Source organism: Vombatus ursinus, unplaced genomic scaffold, assembly GCF_900497805.2.
Source record: "Vombatus ursinus unplaced genomic scaffold, bare-nosed wombat genome assembly UNPS02009062.1, whole genome shotgun sequence".
Lineage (NCBI taxonomy): Eukaryota > Metazoa > Chordata > Mammalia > Diprotodontia > Vombatidae > Vombatus > Vombatus ursinus.
The window spans coordinates 659,475-671,871 of record NW_020948840.1 but is presented as its reverse complement, the minus strand read 5'-3'; the positions used below and the strand labels follow the sequence as shown (position 1 = coordinate 671,871).

General features: G+C 39.9%; 1 protein-coding gene across 1 annotated transcript in view; it reads right to left on the bottom strand.

Annotated features, from left to right (window-relative positions):
• TAF1B (TATA-box binding protein associated factor, RNA polymerase I subunit B) overlaps positions 1-8,900 on the bottom strand; it is an 89,916-nt gene extending 81,016 nt beyond the window's left edge. The window contains exons 1-2 of the mRNA XM_027850336.1: positions 8,815-8,900; positions 7,148-7,246 (exon numbers count right to left, since the gene is read on the bottom strand). Coding sequence (XP_027706137.1) covers positions 7,148-7,246; positions 8,815-8,832 — 117 coding nt within the window. The 5' untranslated portion in view covers positions 8,833-8,900. The remainder of the gene's footprint in view (positions 1-7,147; positions 7,247-8,814) is intronic.
• Positions 8,901-12,397: the final 3,497 nt, after the last annotated feature.

Here is a 12,397-nt window from a genome sequence, read left to right as displayed (position 1 = left end):
AGTTCCATAGGCTGGGAGAGGATTTGCTCTTGTAAATTCAGCTGAAGAAAGTGGAAAGATGGTAGAGTGTTAGGACACCCAGATGTCCCATATCCACCCCAGAAGCAGTTCCTGCCAACATAGCTGCTTCAACAGGAGGCAGATCAACCAGCTGCCACTATTCCAGCAAAAACTTGAAAGATAAAGAAATCCAATGAGAAAATACAGTAACTGACAGCTTCCACAACAGAACTGCATAAAAAGTCAACCACAATCCAAAGTGCAATAGGAAAGAAGGCTCTCAAGCAAAATGAGCTTCAGTATGACTCAAGATGAAATACATGTAGCCTACAAGGCTCTGTGCCCAAAGGCAGCAAAACCACAGGAATCCCCAGGGAATGCCCCAGAGCATTCAAAAGCCCCCAGGGCAGGAACTTTGGAAGCCCTGGAGAGTAGGAACCTGGAGAGATCAGCAAAGTATCAACTATCAGGGTTCAGAGTAAATGACCAGAGTCAAATGAGGGCTCAGAACTGTGCAAGAAGGAACATGAGACAAGATCAAAAGCTAAGTCACGACACCAAAACACTGAAAGGGAGGGAGGGAGGGAGGAAGTAAAGAAGGAAGGGATTTATGAAACACCTACCATGTGCCAAGCTGTGCTAAGTACTTTATAAATATCTCAGTTCATTATCCTCATTTTATACTTAAGGAAACTGAGGTAAATAGAGGTTAGTGACTTGCCCAGGAGCTAAAAATCTAGTAAATGCGTGAACTCAGATCTTCCTGACTCCCACCCTAGCACTCTATTCACTGCAACTGCCTACTCTTAGCTACTACATCCAAGATGAAACAAGGCCTGTCACACCACCCAAGATTACAAAAGGTAGTCAAATCTGACCCAAACACAATGCCTCAAACCAGAAACTGAGGTTAGATATATGAGGAAACAGAAGAAAATTCCCCCCAAAATGAATGAATAAATACCTTGGACTGAGAGACCGGAAGTAAAACCCCCCCAAAAAGATGAACTCTTCAAGAAGTCCAAACACAGCATCAGAAAAAAGAATATCCTGAACACAAGAACTACATGAGGAACTGAAAGAAATGATAGAATAGAAAAGAGGCAATTTTAATGGAAATTACACCTAAGAGGGAAAGAATGGCAACGAAAATTAATAACTTAGACCCATAACAGAATTCCCTGAAATAAAAGATGGGGCATAAATTAGTGATTCCACAACACAAGAAATACTAAAACAAAATCAAAAGACTGGGAAAAAAAACCAGAAGAAAATGTAATATAAATATTATCAAAAAGCAAATGACCCAGGTCCAGGAGAAATAATCTTAGAATCATTAAACTACATGGAAATCATGTTCCTCCCCCCAAAAAGCCTTTATGGATAGCATCTTCCAAGAAATCATAAATAGAAACTGCCTAGAGCTATTAGAACCATAAGGCAATGAGAAAAATAAAAATTCCACCTATTATTATTTCTTGAAAGAAGCCCTAAAATGAAAACTCTAAGGAACATTTGAGCCAAAGTCCAGAGCTTCTAAGTCAGATTACAAACAGCAGAAGTTCAAGTACCAAGAAGCCACAGTAAGGAACACACAAGACTTAGTAGCTGCCAGTAACAATGAAAGCCTGAGAATATGATATTCCAAAAAACAAAATATTTTACTTACAATCAATAATAACTTACCGGCAAAATTAAATATAATCTTGTCGTTGTTCAGTTGTGATCCCATGGACCATACTGCCCATAGGGGTTTCTTTGCAAAGATACTGGAGTGCTTTGCCATTTCTTTCTCCAGTGGATTAAGGCAAACAGAAGCATTATTTTAAAGTTGTTTAGAAGGGAAGGTTGGGAGAGTTCTGGGTTCTGGCCATCTTGGCTTCCACTTTCTCTCTGAACTGAGTCTTAACAGCAGCCAGGAAAGCCAGAGGTAAGGAGGAAAAGCATTTCAAGCTTGGGTCATGGACTTGGGAGATGGAATGTGATGTTCAAGGAATGGCAAGAAAGCCAATGTAACTGTATCCTAAAGTGTATGGTAGGAAGCAAAGCATAAGAAGACTAGAAAAGTAAGAAGGGTTAAACTACGAAGGGCTTTATAAACAAAGCAGAGAAATTTTATATTTGATACTAAAGGGGACCACTAAAATTTATTGAGTGGTGGGGAGGGGGCTGGTTTAGTTGGTGGACATGGTCAGATTTGCACTTTAGGAAGACCACTTTGTGGGGAGGAGATTCTGGGAAGATGGCAGAGTGCGTCAGAAGACTTCTAGCTCTCTAAATTTCCTCCACCAAAAAAAGACAGAATATCACCTCAGGGGGAACGCAGAGTAGAGGAAATAAACAAAAGTCAGGGTAAAGCAGATGTTCTCTTAAAACAACTAGAGAAGACCTCAGGAAAGACCCCACCTCCAGGGACAGAGGTTCTGCCTGGGTGAAGTACAAACACCCCCAGGCCTACTCTGTGGAATCAACAAACAACAAGCCCTGGGGGTAGCTGGCATTGGGAAGAAGTATCAGCCTTAGAAACTTTCATTTCACAGACAGAGTGGGGGTTGGACAACAGAGAGAAGATTGAAGGACTTTCCACAGTCAAGGGACCTGTGCTGACCAGATGTGCCCTGGGCTGGGCTGCCACTGTGGCAAAGGAGTTAGCACACATATCTGGTGAGTGCAGTAGCAGACCGGTGGGGACCCTGCTGACTGTGGGCATTTGCAGGAGAGCAGAGTCCCTGGTTTCAGTCCGTGGGCAGAGAGGACAGCTGCAGTCGGCAGTCACTGATGGAACAGTAGGGAGCAAGATCATTTGTGGGACAGCATGGCTGGGGCCCTAGCCATGGCTCAAGAGTAGAAAGGAGAACCCAAGGTTGTGAGCCCCAGGACAGACCTCAGAAAATAACAGTAAGAAGGACCTGAGGCTTGGGACATCATTCCCCATACCTAGGGACTAGAACTTGATCACACCAATAGCTGCTAAAAACAAAATAAAACAAAAAATAAAAATAAAAATGAGTAAGCAAAGGAAAAAGAACCTAACCATTGATGACTACTATAGGGTTCCTATTCAGAGGAAAATAATGGAGCTAAAAAAGCCACTCCTTTTTCAATGAGAACTGTCAAATGGTCCCAAGCACAAAAAGAGTTATTAGAAGAACTTAAAAAGGATTTTAAAAATCAAATAAGAGAGACCTAGGAAAAATTAGGGGGAAAAAAAACAATCCAAAAAAAAAAGAAAACAAGAAAATTATGAAAAGGAAGTGAACCAACTTGAAACAGAGAATCAAAAATTTAAGGAAGAAAATAATTCCTTGAAAACTAGAATTAAGCCAAGGGAAGCTAATGATGTTCTACAACACTAAGAAATAATAACAATACAAAATCAAAAGAATGAAAAAATAAAAGAGAATGTGAAACATCTACAACTGATCTGGAAAACAGATCAAGGAGAAATAATATGAGAACAGTCAGACTACCTGAAAATTATGATTAAAAAAAGAATCTTGATACAGTATGGCTACTATGTAAGACAGCCTTAAGAGAGACAGCAGACAAGATTTTTGTTTATATTCATTCCTGGGCCATGGATTTGACCAAGTTGTTTGGGGACTAAAGAAAACAGAATTGTACAATTAAAGGTCCTGCATTTAGGGTCAGGACCAATGAAGAAATTTTGCTGATGCCTCCCACCACATGCAGTTTTTTGTAGGGTATATCAAGGTCCATCAGAGATGTCTATCTTTATTTCTGTATACAGTGTTTCATAGCTGAATTCACGTGATACCCGTGTGTACCTTATTAGGTGGATTCCCAAATATTTTGTACATTCTATAGTTACTTTGAAAGGAATTTTTTTCTGTGTCTTTTTGCTCAGGTTTTTTTTTTGTAACATACAGCTAAAGGATTCTCTTTTTTCCCTTTGTGAATTCTTGTTTGCCATGCTTATTTAAAAAAAAAAAGTTTCACTTTCTCCATATTTTTAAAAAGCAAAGCACTTCCCATTAGTTACACCCTTTGGTTCCCCAAATGTTTATGAGGAAGAAGTTATCTAAAATTTTCTGGAAAGGAAAACTTTCCTATTAAGAGGAAACTAATCATTTTTTCTAGGTTTTACAGAACTTTCTGAAGGGATATAAAGCTCTAGGCCAGAGTTGGCCAGTTAAAGCCTTTAATAAGTTCTTATTATATGCCAGGCACAAAGTTGGTATTAACAGATTCCAATAAAAAGTTTGTTTGGTCATTAGAAACTAGTAGCATATTTTCCTATAAGGAAAAAATAAGTATATATGGGGGTTAGATTTCCAAGGCTACAACACAAGCTCATTTATTTCATAAAATACAGGACAGTCAGTACTTTAGAAGTGTATACCATATGTACAAATGATTCTATGTGAAAATAAATTGAGAGTTATCTCTTGACATGCCTCAACACATCTCCCGTTGCTGCAATACTGGCACTGGGAATGAGAAGTCTCTCTTCTCTCCCCTGAACCAGTTAAGCAGTGCAGCACCAAGCCATTGTTGGCAGCTCATCTGTTCTAAGGCTGAGACTCCAACAGGGCTAGGATTTTAGGTAACAAGGTTCTTCAAGGGACAAGCAGTGTGAAAATCTAAAGCACGGGATCTGAAAGAGGGCAGTAATAAGATAAGATGGAGTTAGGGATACTGCCAAAGACATAAGCACTAGGGTGACAAGGGAAAAATAGCCTTAGAGGCATATCCTCCCAGTTCTCTCGTGAAAGATGTTACTCTAAATCTGGCATAAGGTATGAAAATGAACATCAGTGGCAAGGTCCAAGAAAGGAGAAGGATCAGAAATGCCAAGGGGGAAAGAGACAGAAGGGAACGAATTTCATAAGGCAATTTCTCATCTATAAAACAGTGACAAAAATACCCAAATACCTACTTTACAGAGTTATCAACAGAATCAAATGAGAAATAATATGCTTTGCTAACATTACAATCCTATGTAAATGTCATGTTTTACTATTTCCAATGGTCTGTTAAACAGAAGTAGTGACATCAGGAGTCTTTAGACTGTTTTTAATAGAATTGCCTCTAATGTTTCTGTATTGCGAATTTTTACTCTGGGTTCGAATTCCACATATCCAATCACGTGCCAAGTCTTGTCAATTCTAGCATTGTATCACTCACATTTGTTTCCTCTCCACCTACAAGGCCACTACACTAATTTAAGCATTCATTTTACCTCTTACCTTGACTACTACAAAAGCCTCCTAATTAGTCTACCTGATCCAAGTCTCTCCCCTCTCCAATCAATCCGTCACAAAGTTGCTAAAGAACTGATCCGACCATGTCAGTCCCTGAGCCAATAAACTCCAGTGACTCCTTAATACCTAAAGGATTAAACTCTTTTGTTAGACACTTAAAAGTGCTTCACAACCTGGCTCCAAACTACCTCTCCAGACTTATTACACACTGCTCTCCTTCATACATTTTATGAGCCAGCCAAAGTGGCTTTCTTGTCCTCCTCACAGATCACATTCATCGCCTTTGTACAGGTTACTGTCTATGCCTGGAATGCTCTTCTTGGTGTCTTTCTGTCCATCTCAAATGCCACTTCCTACTCAGTGACTTTACTGAACCCCTTCAACCTGCTACTGAATACTTACTGTCCCTGAAATTGTCTTGCATTTGTTGTATATGCTTATACATGTACATGTTGTCTCCACCTAAAATATTTAAGCTCCTTAACGGCAGAGACTGTTTCATGTGTCTCTTTGTTTCCTTAGCTCTTAATCCAGTACATGGCATACTGGAGATAATAAACATTTGTTGATTAGCTGAATGCTCTCTATCAAATGTTTAAAGTTGGAAGAGAATTTGCAGATCATCTATAGTCCAATTCCCTCACTTCACAGAAGAGAAACCTGAGGTCCAGAGAAGGGAGGTGACTTGCCCAAATTCACACAAGTAAAAAGCAGCAAAGCCAGGATTTAAATCAAGATTCTGATTCCAAATCCAACAAACGGTCCCTTGTGTCATGCTGCTACGCAAAGAATCTCTCTACAGATTTCTTTTTTGACTTCTAAAATAGCTACATTTTCAACAAATACAAACAAAATGTGGAATATATTTCTTGATAAAATCATCAAATCCGAACATTATGATTGAAAAATAACACAATATAAATTTTAATAACAAGAATCAATTTATTCTTTGTCCCTTTTATTCACCTGTATGTTTATAAAAAGTTAAGTGGCCTCTTTTTTTAATTCTGTTTTAGTCAATATATTGGTTGTTTTTCTTATTTTGTTGACCATGCCTTTCATTACTTCATATATCTTTCCATATTTCTTTGCTGTTCTTTATATATGCCACAGTTCATCCCCCTATACCTAGAATGGAAAACTTCCCCATTTCCCCATGTCTTAGAAGTCCTACTTTTCTTGAAGTTTAAACTCAAATTCTTCCTATACTGAGCCTTTCCTTATTCCTGATTTTCATCCCCACCCAAAAAAGTAAAATTACTAATAACTAGAGTTAAATAATCCTCAAGTACAAAATGTATTTTTTTTCCAGAGTTTAATTCCAAGAATACTAAAATAAACATTTATTAAGTATGTGCTATGTACAAAAGCAGCGTGGCACCATGGATAGAGGGTCAGCTTTCAAGTCACAAAGGCCTAGGTTCAAGACTATACTTTGACAAACTAGCTGCATGACCCCATGGTCAGTTAATCTTTCACTGACTCAGGCAAAGTTCAATCAATATATATTACAGATGATCTGCTGATCTGCTTCAGTAGAGAGAACTTCCACAACAGGTATTTCCCCACATCAATAAAATCACAGTTCCCTGACCAAAACAACATCAAACCGAAAATCAAGTTATGAGATTTAAAGTCTCTTCCTTGAAGGAAGCTAAGATAATTTCTTCCTTGAAGGAGCCTAATGTTTAGTAGTTAAGTAGAACCATTTCAAACATCTGGCAGAATTAATATAATTAAAGACAGCATCCTAAGTCTAAATATTTGTGAAGATATATTTTCGAATGACATGATTGAAGACATAGAGAAATAAATTTGGATGTTCATCTATAAAACTTTGCAAACTATATTTCGGCTTTTTCCTTCATGCAAGAAATTTTTAAATGTAAGCCAACTTATTTCTTAAAATATCTATTACTCACCTCTGTAACATTGAGGCAAGATGTACAATAATATGTTCCTTCATCAGTAATTCCCCAGGAAACAGCAGTACACTGTGTACAGCGTTCACTAAAGTCTCTCTGTAAGAGAAGAGGAAAAATATGCATTCAATATATTTAACTCAAATGTACATCTAGATAGTGCATTTTTATTCAGAGAGGTGTAGCTAGTAGAAGGATGTGAATTAGAGGCCCTGACAACGAAAGGAGGACTGAGAGGTTAGCAGATTTGGAAAGATTATCTTCAAGGTCTTGTCCTAAGAGGTGCCACTGTAAATCTAGAGTGAGGCATGAAAATTCAGATGCTAAGGAGGTTCATTCTACAGATGTCAGGAAAAACTTCCTAAAAATTAGACCTATACATAAAAAGTAAGATAAGTTGCACCTTGATAAGTAGTGTTTCCCCTACTTGGGAGTTCTTCAGGCAGAGGCTGGAATACTTTTTTAATATATTACAGCTCATATTCCTTTCATGTATGGGTTGGACTAGGTGGCTGCTAGGGTCCCTTCTCTCAAATTCTGTGATACTGTGAAATTATCAAGTATGGGACAGATGATTTGAAAAGCTGAAGTCTTCTCTTTTAGGTGACTAACATGACCCTAATAATGCAATTACTGAAGAAAACCATTACAACAAGAATGCTGGGGAAAGTTTGACAGAAAATTAGATATAAACATCTTACACCACAATAAGCTCAAAATGGATACATAACCTGATTAAAGGTTACACCATTTAAAAAGTCAGAAGAGAACAGGCACCTTTTACAGTTATGGCTGGGGGAAAAATTCTCAACTAAAGGATAGAGGTGACCAAAAAAAGAAAAAAATAGGTAATTTCAATTACACAAAGTTGGAAAGCTTTTACAATAACAACAATCAATAAACATGTATTAAGTGTCTACTATGTGACTGTGCTAATTGATGAGGATACAAAAAGAGACTCACTCACTCACTCTTTCTCATCTCCTCTCAATTCCAACCTGACTTACTTATCTATATAGAGTTATTTTCTTCCAGCAGAATGTAAGCTATTTAAGGGAAGGGTCTATGTCTCCCTTCCCGTCCACCATCCCGCCTCCTCCACAGTCCAGCAGAGTTTTGAACTCCTCAGGTGCTTAAAAAAATGTTTGTTGAGAGGCAGCCAGGTGGAACAGTGGATAGGCCTTGGAGTCAGGAGGACCTGAGTTCAAATCCGGCCTCAGATACTTGACACTTACTAGCCGTGTGACCCTGGGCAAGTCACTTAACCTCAATTGCTTCACCAAAAAGCAAAAGAAAAAAAAATGTTTGTTGAACTTGTGTACACACTTAAGTCTAACACTACGCAGCAACGGACCGTACCTTTTTACACACACACACCCTGACACCACATAACGGTCGGTAACTCTTCAAATTTGGACACAGACACACACACTCACACGCTCACACGCTCACACCCCGTCATTCACGGGAGTACCGAGGGTACGCCGAACACTCCAGGCACCCCTTAAAAAGTGCCCGGGCCCTCCTTAATTCTCCCCCCGAGTCAGCCCCTCCCTGCCCTGCCTCGAGGCCCTCAGTGCACTGATCAGTCCCTACACTCTCCCGCGAGGCCTGACGAAGCCCCGTCTCTCCCTCCATCTCCATCCCAGCCCGGCCCGAGTCCTCACCGCCTCCTCAAACTCCATAGCGGAACCGGCGTCACCCGTTACTCAGAGAATCCCAGTTTCCTCAGCCGAGATTCCCGGAAGTCCTCAGAGGGAAGCGCGAGCATAGCGCCGGCCGGAAACCAACTGCAGGAACATCTGGTTCCGGTGTAGTTGCGTTCCTATACGTTCCTCGTATCGCAGCCGGGAGAGGAGCTGTTGGGAATGGGGCGGCAGCAGCCGCTCAGTTAGAGCCGCTGGCGTTTCTGCAGAGCTTTAAGTTTCCAAATCATCTTGCCTGGCAACAGACTTGACCAGTTAGGATGTTGGTGCCTTCCTTCTGAGGCTGTCCCCAGATCATACTGTCTATTTCTTGTTTTGTACCTAGTTGTTTGCCTGTTTTCTCTCTCATTAAACTGTAAGTTTGAGGGAGGGGACTGTCTTTTGCCTTTTTTTTTTTTTGTATCCTTAGCTCTTAGTACAGTGACAGGGCAGAGGTGCTTAACAAATGCTAGTTGACTGATTGAATCTAAGCAGATGAAATTTAATAGGCATTCAATTCAATTCTGCAAGTGCTTATTGGAGAACCTACTATGTGCCAGCTGTGCTAGGTGCTAGAGATACAGAGACAAAACCAAAACTCCTTTGTCCACAACAAGACTCCCTTCTGTTAGGCGAAACATGTATGCATAAAGGGCTGGATTTGGAATAAGGAAGACCAGAGTTGTAATTTTGCCTCAGACATTTAACTAGCTGTGTAACCCAGGGCAAGTCAAGTCAAATCAAGTCAGCAAACATTTATCAAACACTTGCTGTGCCAAACACTGTGCTAAGCCCTGGAGATCAAAGAAGGGCAAAAAACAGTTCCTGCTCTCAAGGAACTCACAGTCTATGGGAAGATAATAGTGGGAAAATATATACAGGATAAATTGAAGAAAATCCCCAAGGGAAGGCACTAGTACACTTGGGGGGATCTGGAAAGGTTTCTTGCAGTGAGACTTTAGCTGAGACTTCTGAGGGTCTTCCCTTCACAGTGTTATTATTATTATTATTATTATTATTATTATTATTATTATTATTATTTATTAAGGAGGCCATCCCTTGACTGACTTCTTAAACAAGCCTTATCACTGAATGGGTGTTGCCTCAATCAAAGTGAGAGCTGTTTCCCACTGCATCCTGGGCCATCTCCAGTTGTCCTGATCTATATCTGGTCACTGGACCCAGATGTCTCTGGAGGAGAAAGTAAGGCTGGTGACTTTGCACAGCCCACCCTCACTCAAATCCAATTCAATTGCAAGTCATGGCATCATCTTCCTGATGTCATGGTCCTCTTCCAGAATGAAGGATAAACCACAATCACAGCTGAGACTTAAAGGAATCCAGGGAAGCCAAGGAGGTGAAGGTGAGGAGGTAGAGAGTTCTAGACCTTGAGGACAGCCAGTAAAAATGCCAGGAGATGGAGTGTAGGGCACACTGGAGCCAGGAATAGCAAGGAGATAGGGTCATTGAATCACAGAGCATATGGAGGGGAATAAGGTGTAAGAAAACTAGATATGTAGGAAGAGCCAGATTTTGCAGGGCTTTAAAAGCCAAACAGGTTTTTATATTTGATCCTGGAGGTAATGGGAAGTCCATTGAATGGAGGGTTGTGAGGAGGATGGGTGGTGACTTACTTGATCAGACCTGTGCTTTAGGAAGATCACTTGGATAGCTGAGTGGAGGCTGGATTGTAGTGAGGTGAAATTTGCAGCAGGAGGGCCTTCACCAGGATAGTGGCAGTGTCAGAGGAAAGAACAGAGTTAATACAAGACATGTTATGATTGTAGACAGGATTTGGTAACAGACTGAATGAGGGGGGCAACTGAACAACAACAAATATGTGTGAAGATAGATAAAACACTTAAGTGCTATATGCCAGTATGGTTCTATATATACTTCACTGGATGATAAATAAAGAACTGGCAGGAACCTTAGAGGTCATCAAATCCAACCTCTTCACTTTACAGAGAAGGAAAATGAGTTACAGAGAGGTGAAATGGTTTGTTCTTGATATCCTCTTTTCTCTAGGTTTCTGTGACAGTCATCTACCCTGTTATTCCTTCTACTTATCTGACCACTTCTTACAGTTTAATGGGAGAGACAACAGGCAAACAACCTAGGTACGAAACAAGAGATAGACGGTGTAATCTGGGGGTAGCCTTAGAAGGAAGGCACCAATATCCTAACCAGTCAAGTCTGTTGCCAGGCTTTGAAACTCAGGCCTTTCTGACTCTATCCACTGCCACCAAGCTGCCCTGTCAGATGTTTATCTACATCTAAGAAGCTAAAGATAGTCCCTGCCTTCAAAGAGTTCACAATCCATTGGAAGAGACAACAAGCAAACAAATATGTATAAACAAACTAAATACAGAAAAAATAGAAAATAATTACGAGAAGGAAAAGCACTAAAATTATGACTGATTGGGAAAGGCTTCCTGTAGAAGTTAGAATTTTAGTTGGGACTTAAAGAAAGCCAGGGAAGCCAGTAGGTAGAGATGAGGGAGGAAAGCATTCCAGGCATGGGAAACAGCCAGAGAAAATACCCATAGCCAAAATATATACCAAGTAAATACAAATTTGATTTTGAGAGAGGATAATAAATATAAAGTCTTACCCCGATATTTAAAAAATCAGCTTCACATGTAAAGAACGAAGAAGTCTCCCTTGGATTCATGCAGGGGGTGGGGGGGAAGATCCAGGGATTTTAATGGACTCCAGACTGAAAATGAGTGAGGAGTATAACATGGTAGCCCAAAATACTGAGATCTTAGGCTACATTGAAAGATTGAGGATCCAGGACTGTAAAGATGATAATTCCCTGATCTTCTGTCCTAATCAGACCACATTTAGAGTATCGTGTTAAATTCTGATAAGCATATTTTAAACTGGAAGACAATCAATATAAGATGTTTCACAAGACTGTGAGAAGGTTTGATAACTGTGTCACAGGAGGATCCTCAATCCTCAAAGGAATTGAGAAAGTTTAATGTGGACAGAAGATTGAGGACATATTAATTTCCTTCCAGTATTTGAAGGGCTATGATGGGAGGGGGTTAGAGGGAGAGAAGGGAGAGTGATCAGACATGTTCTCCTTGGCTTCAATGTCAGGACTGGGACTAGATCTTAGATTCCAGGCCTCTGTAAGCACTCAGGAGAAGGGAGAAAAGTACTGGGGCCAACAATAATAAACAATCTGCAAGAGGTAACGAAGTTTCTGACAACAAAATATATTAATGTAGGTATTTTTAAGTGGCTGAGGCTAAACTAACACTTTCTAACTCTCCTTGCCACATTCCATCAGTTCAGCACAAATTTATGAGTTGTATTTTCAAGGGAAAGCACTGTCATCAAAAGCCAAGGCGGTCGTTTAATCCAGCTACACCTTAGATTTCTTTCTTTAATATAAAAGAGAAATACTTCCTTATTCAATAAGAGCCCAATTACCATTTAATTAATGGGAATTGTGCATCACAAGATCATTAGGTGAAATGTACAGTAGAAACCTATTATTAACCTCAAAGCTTTTTGGAGACCTATTAAATGCTAGCTGATATGTTCTAGGGAG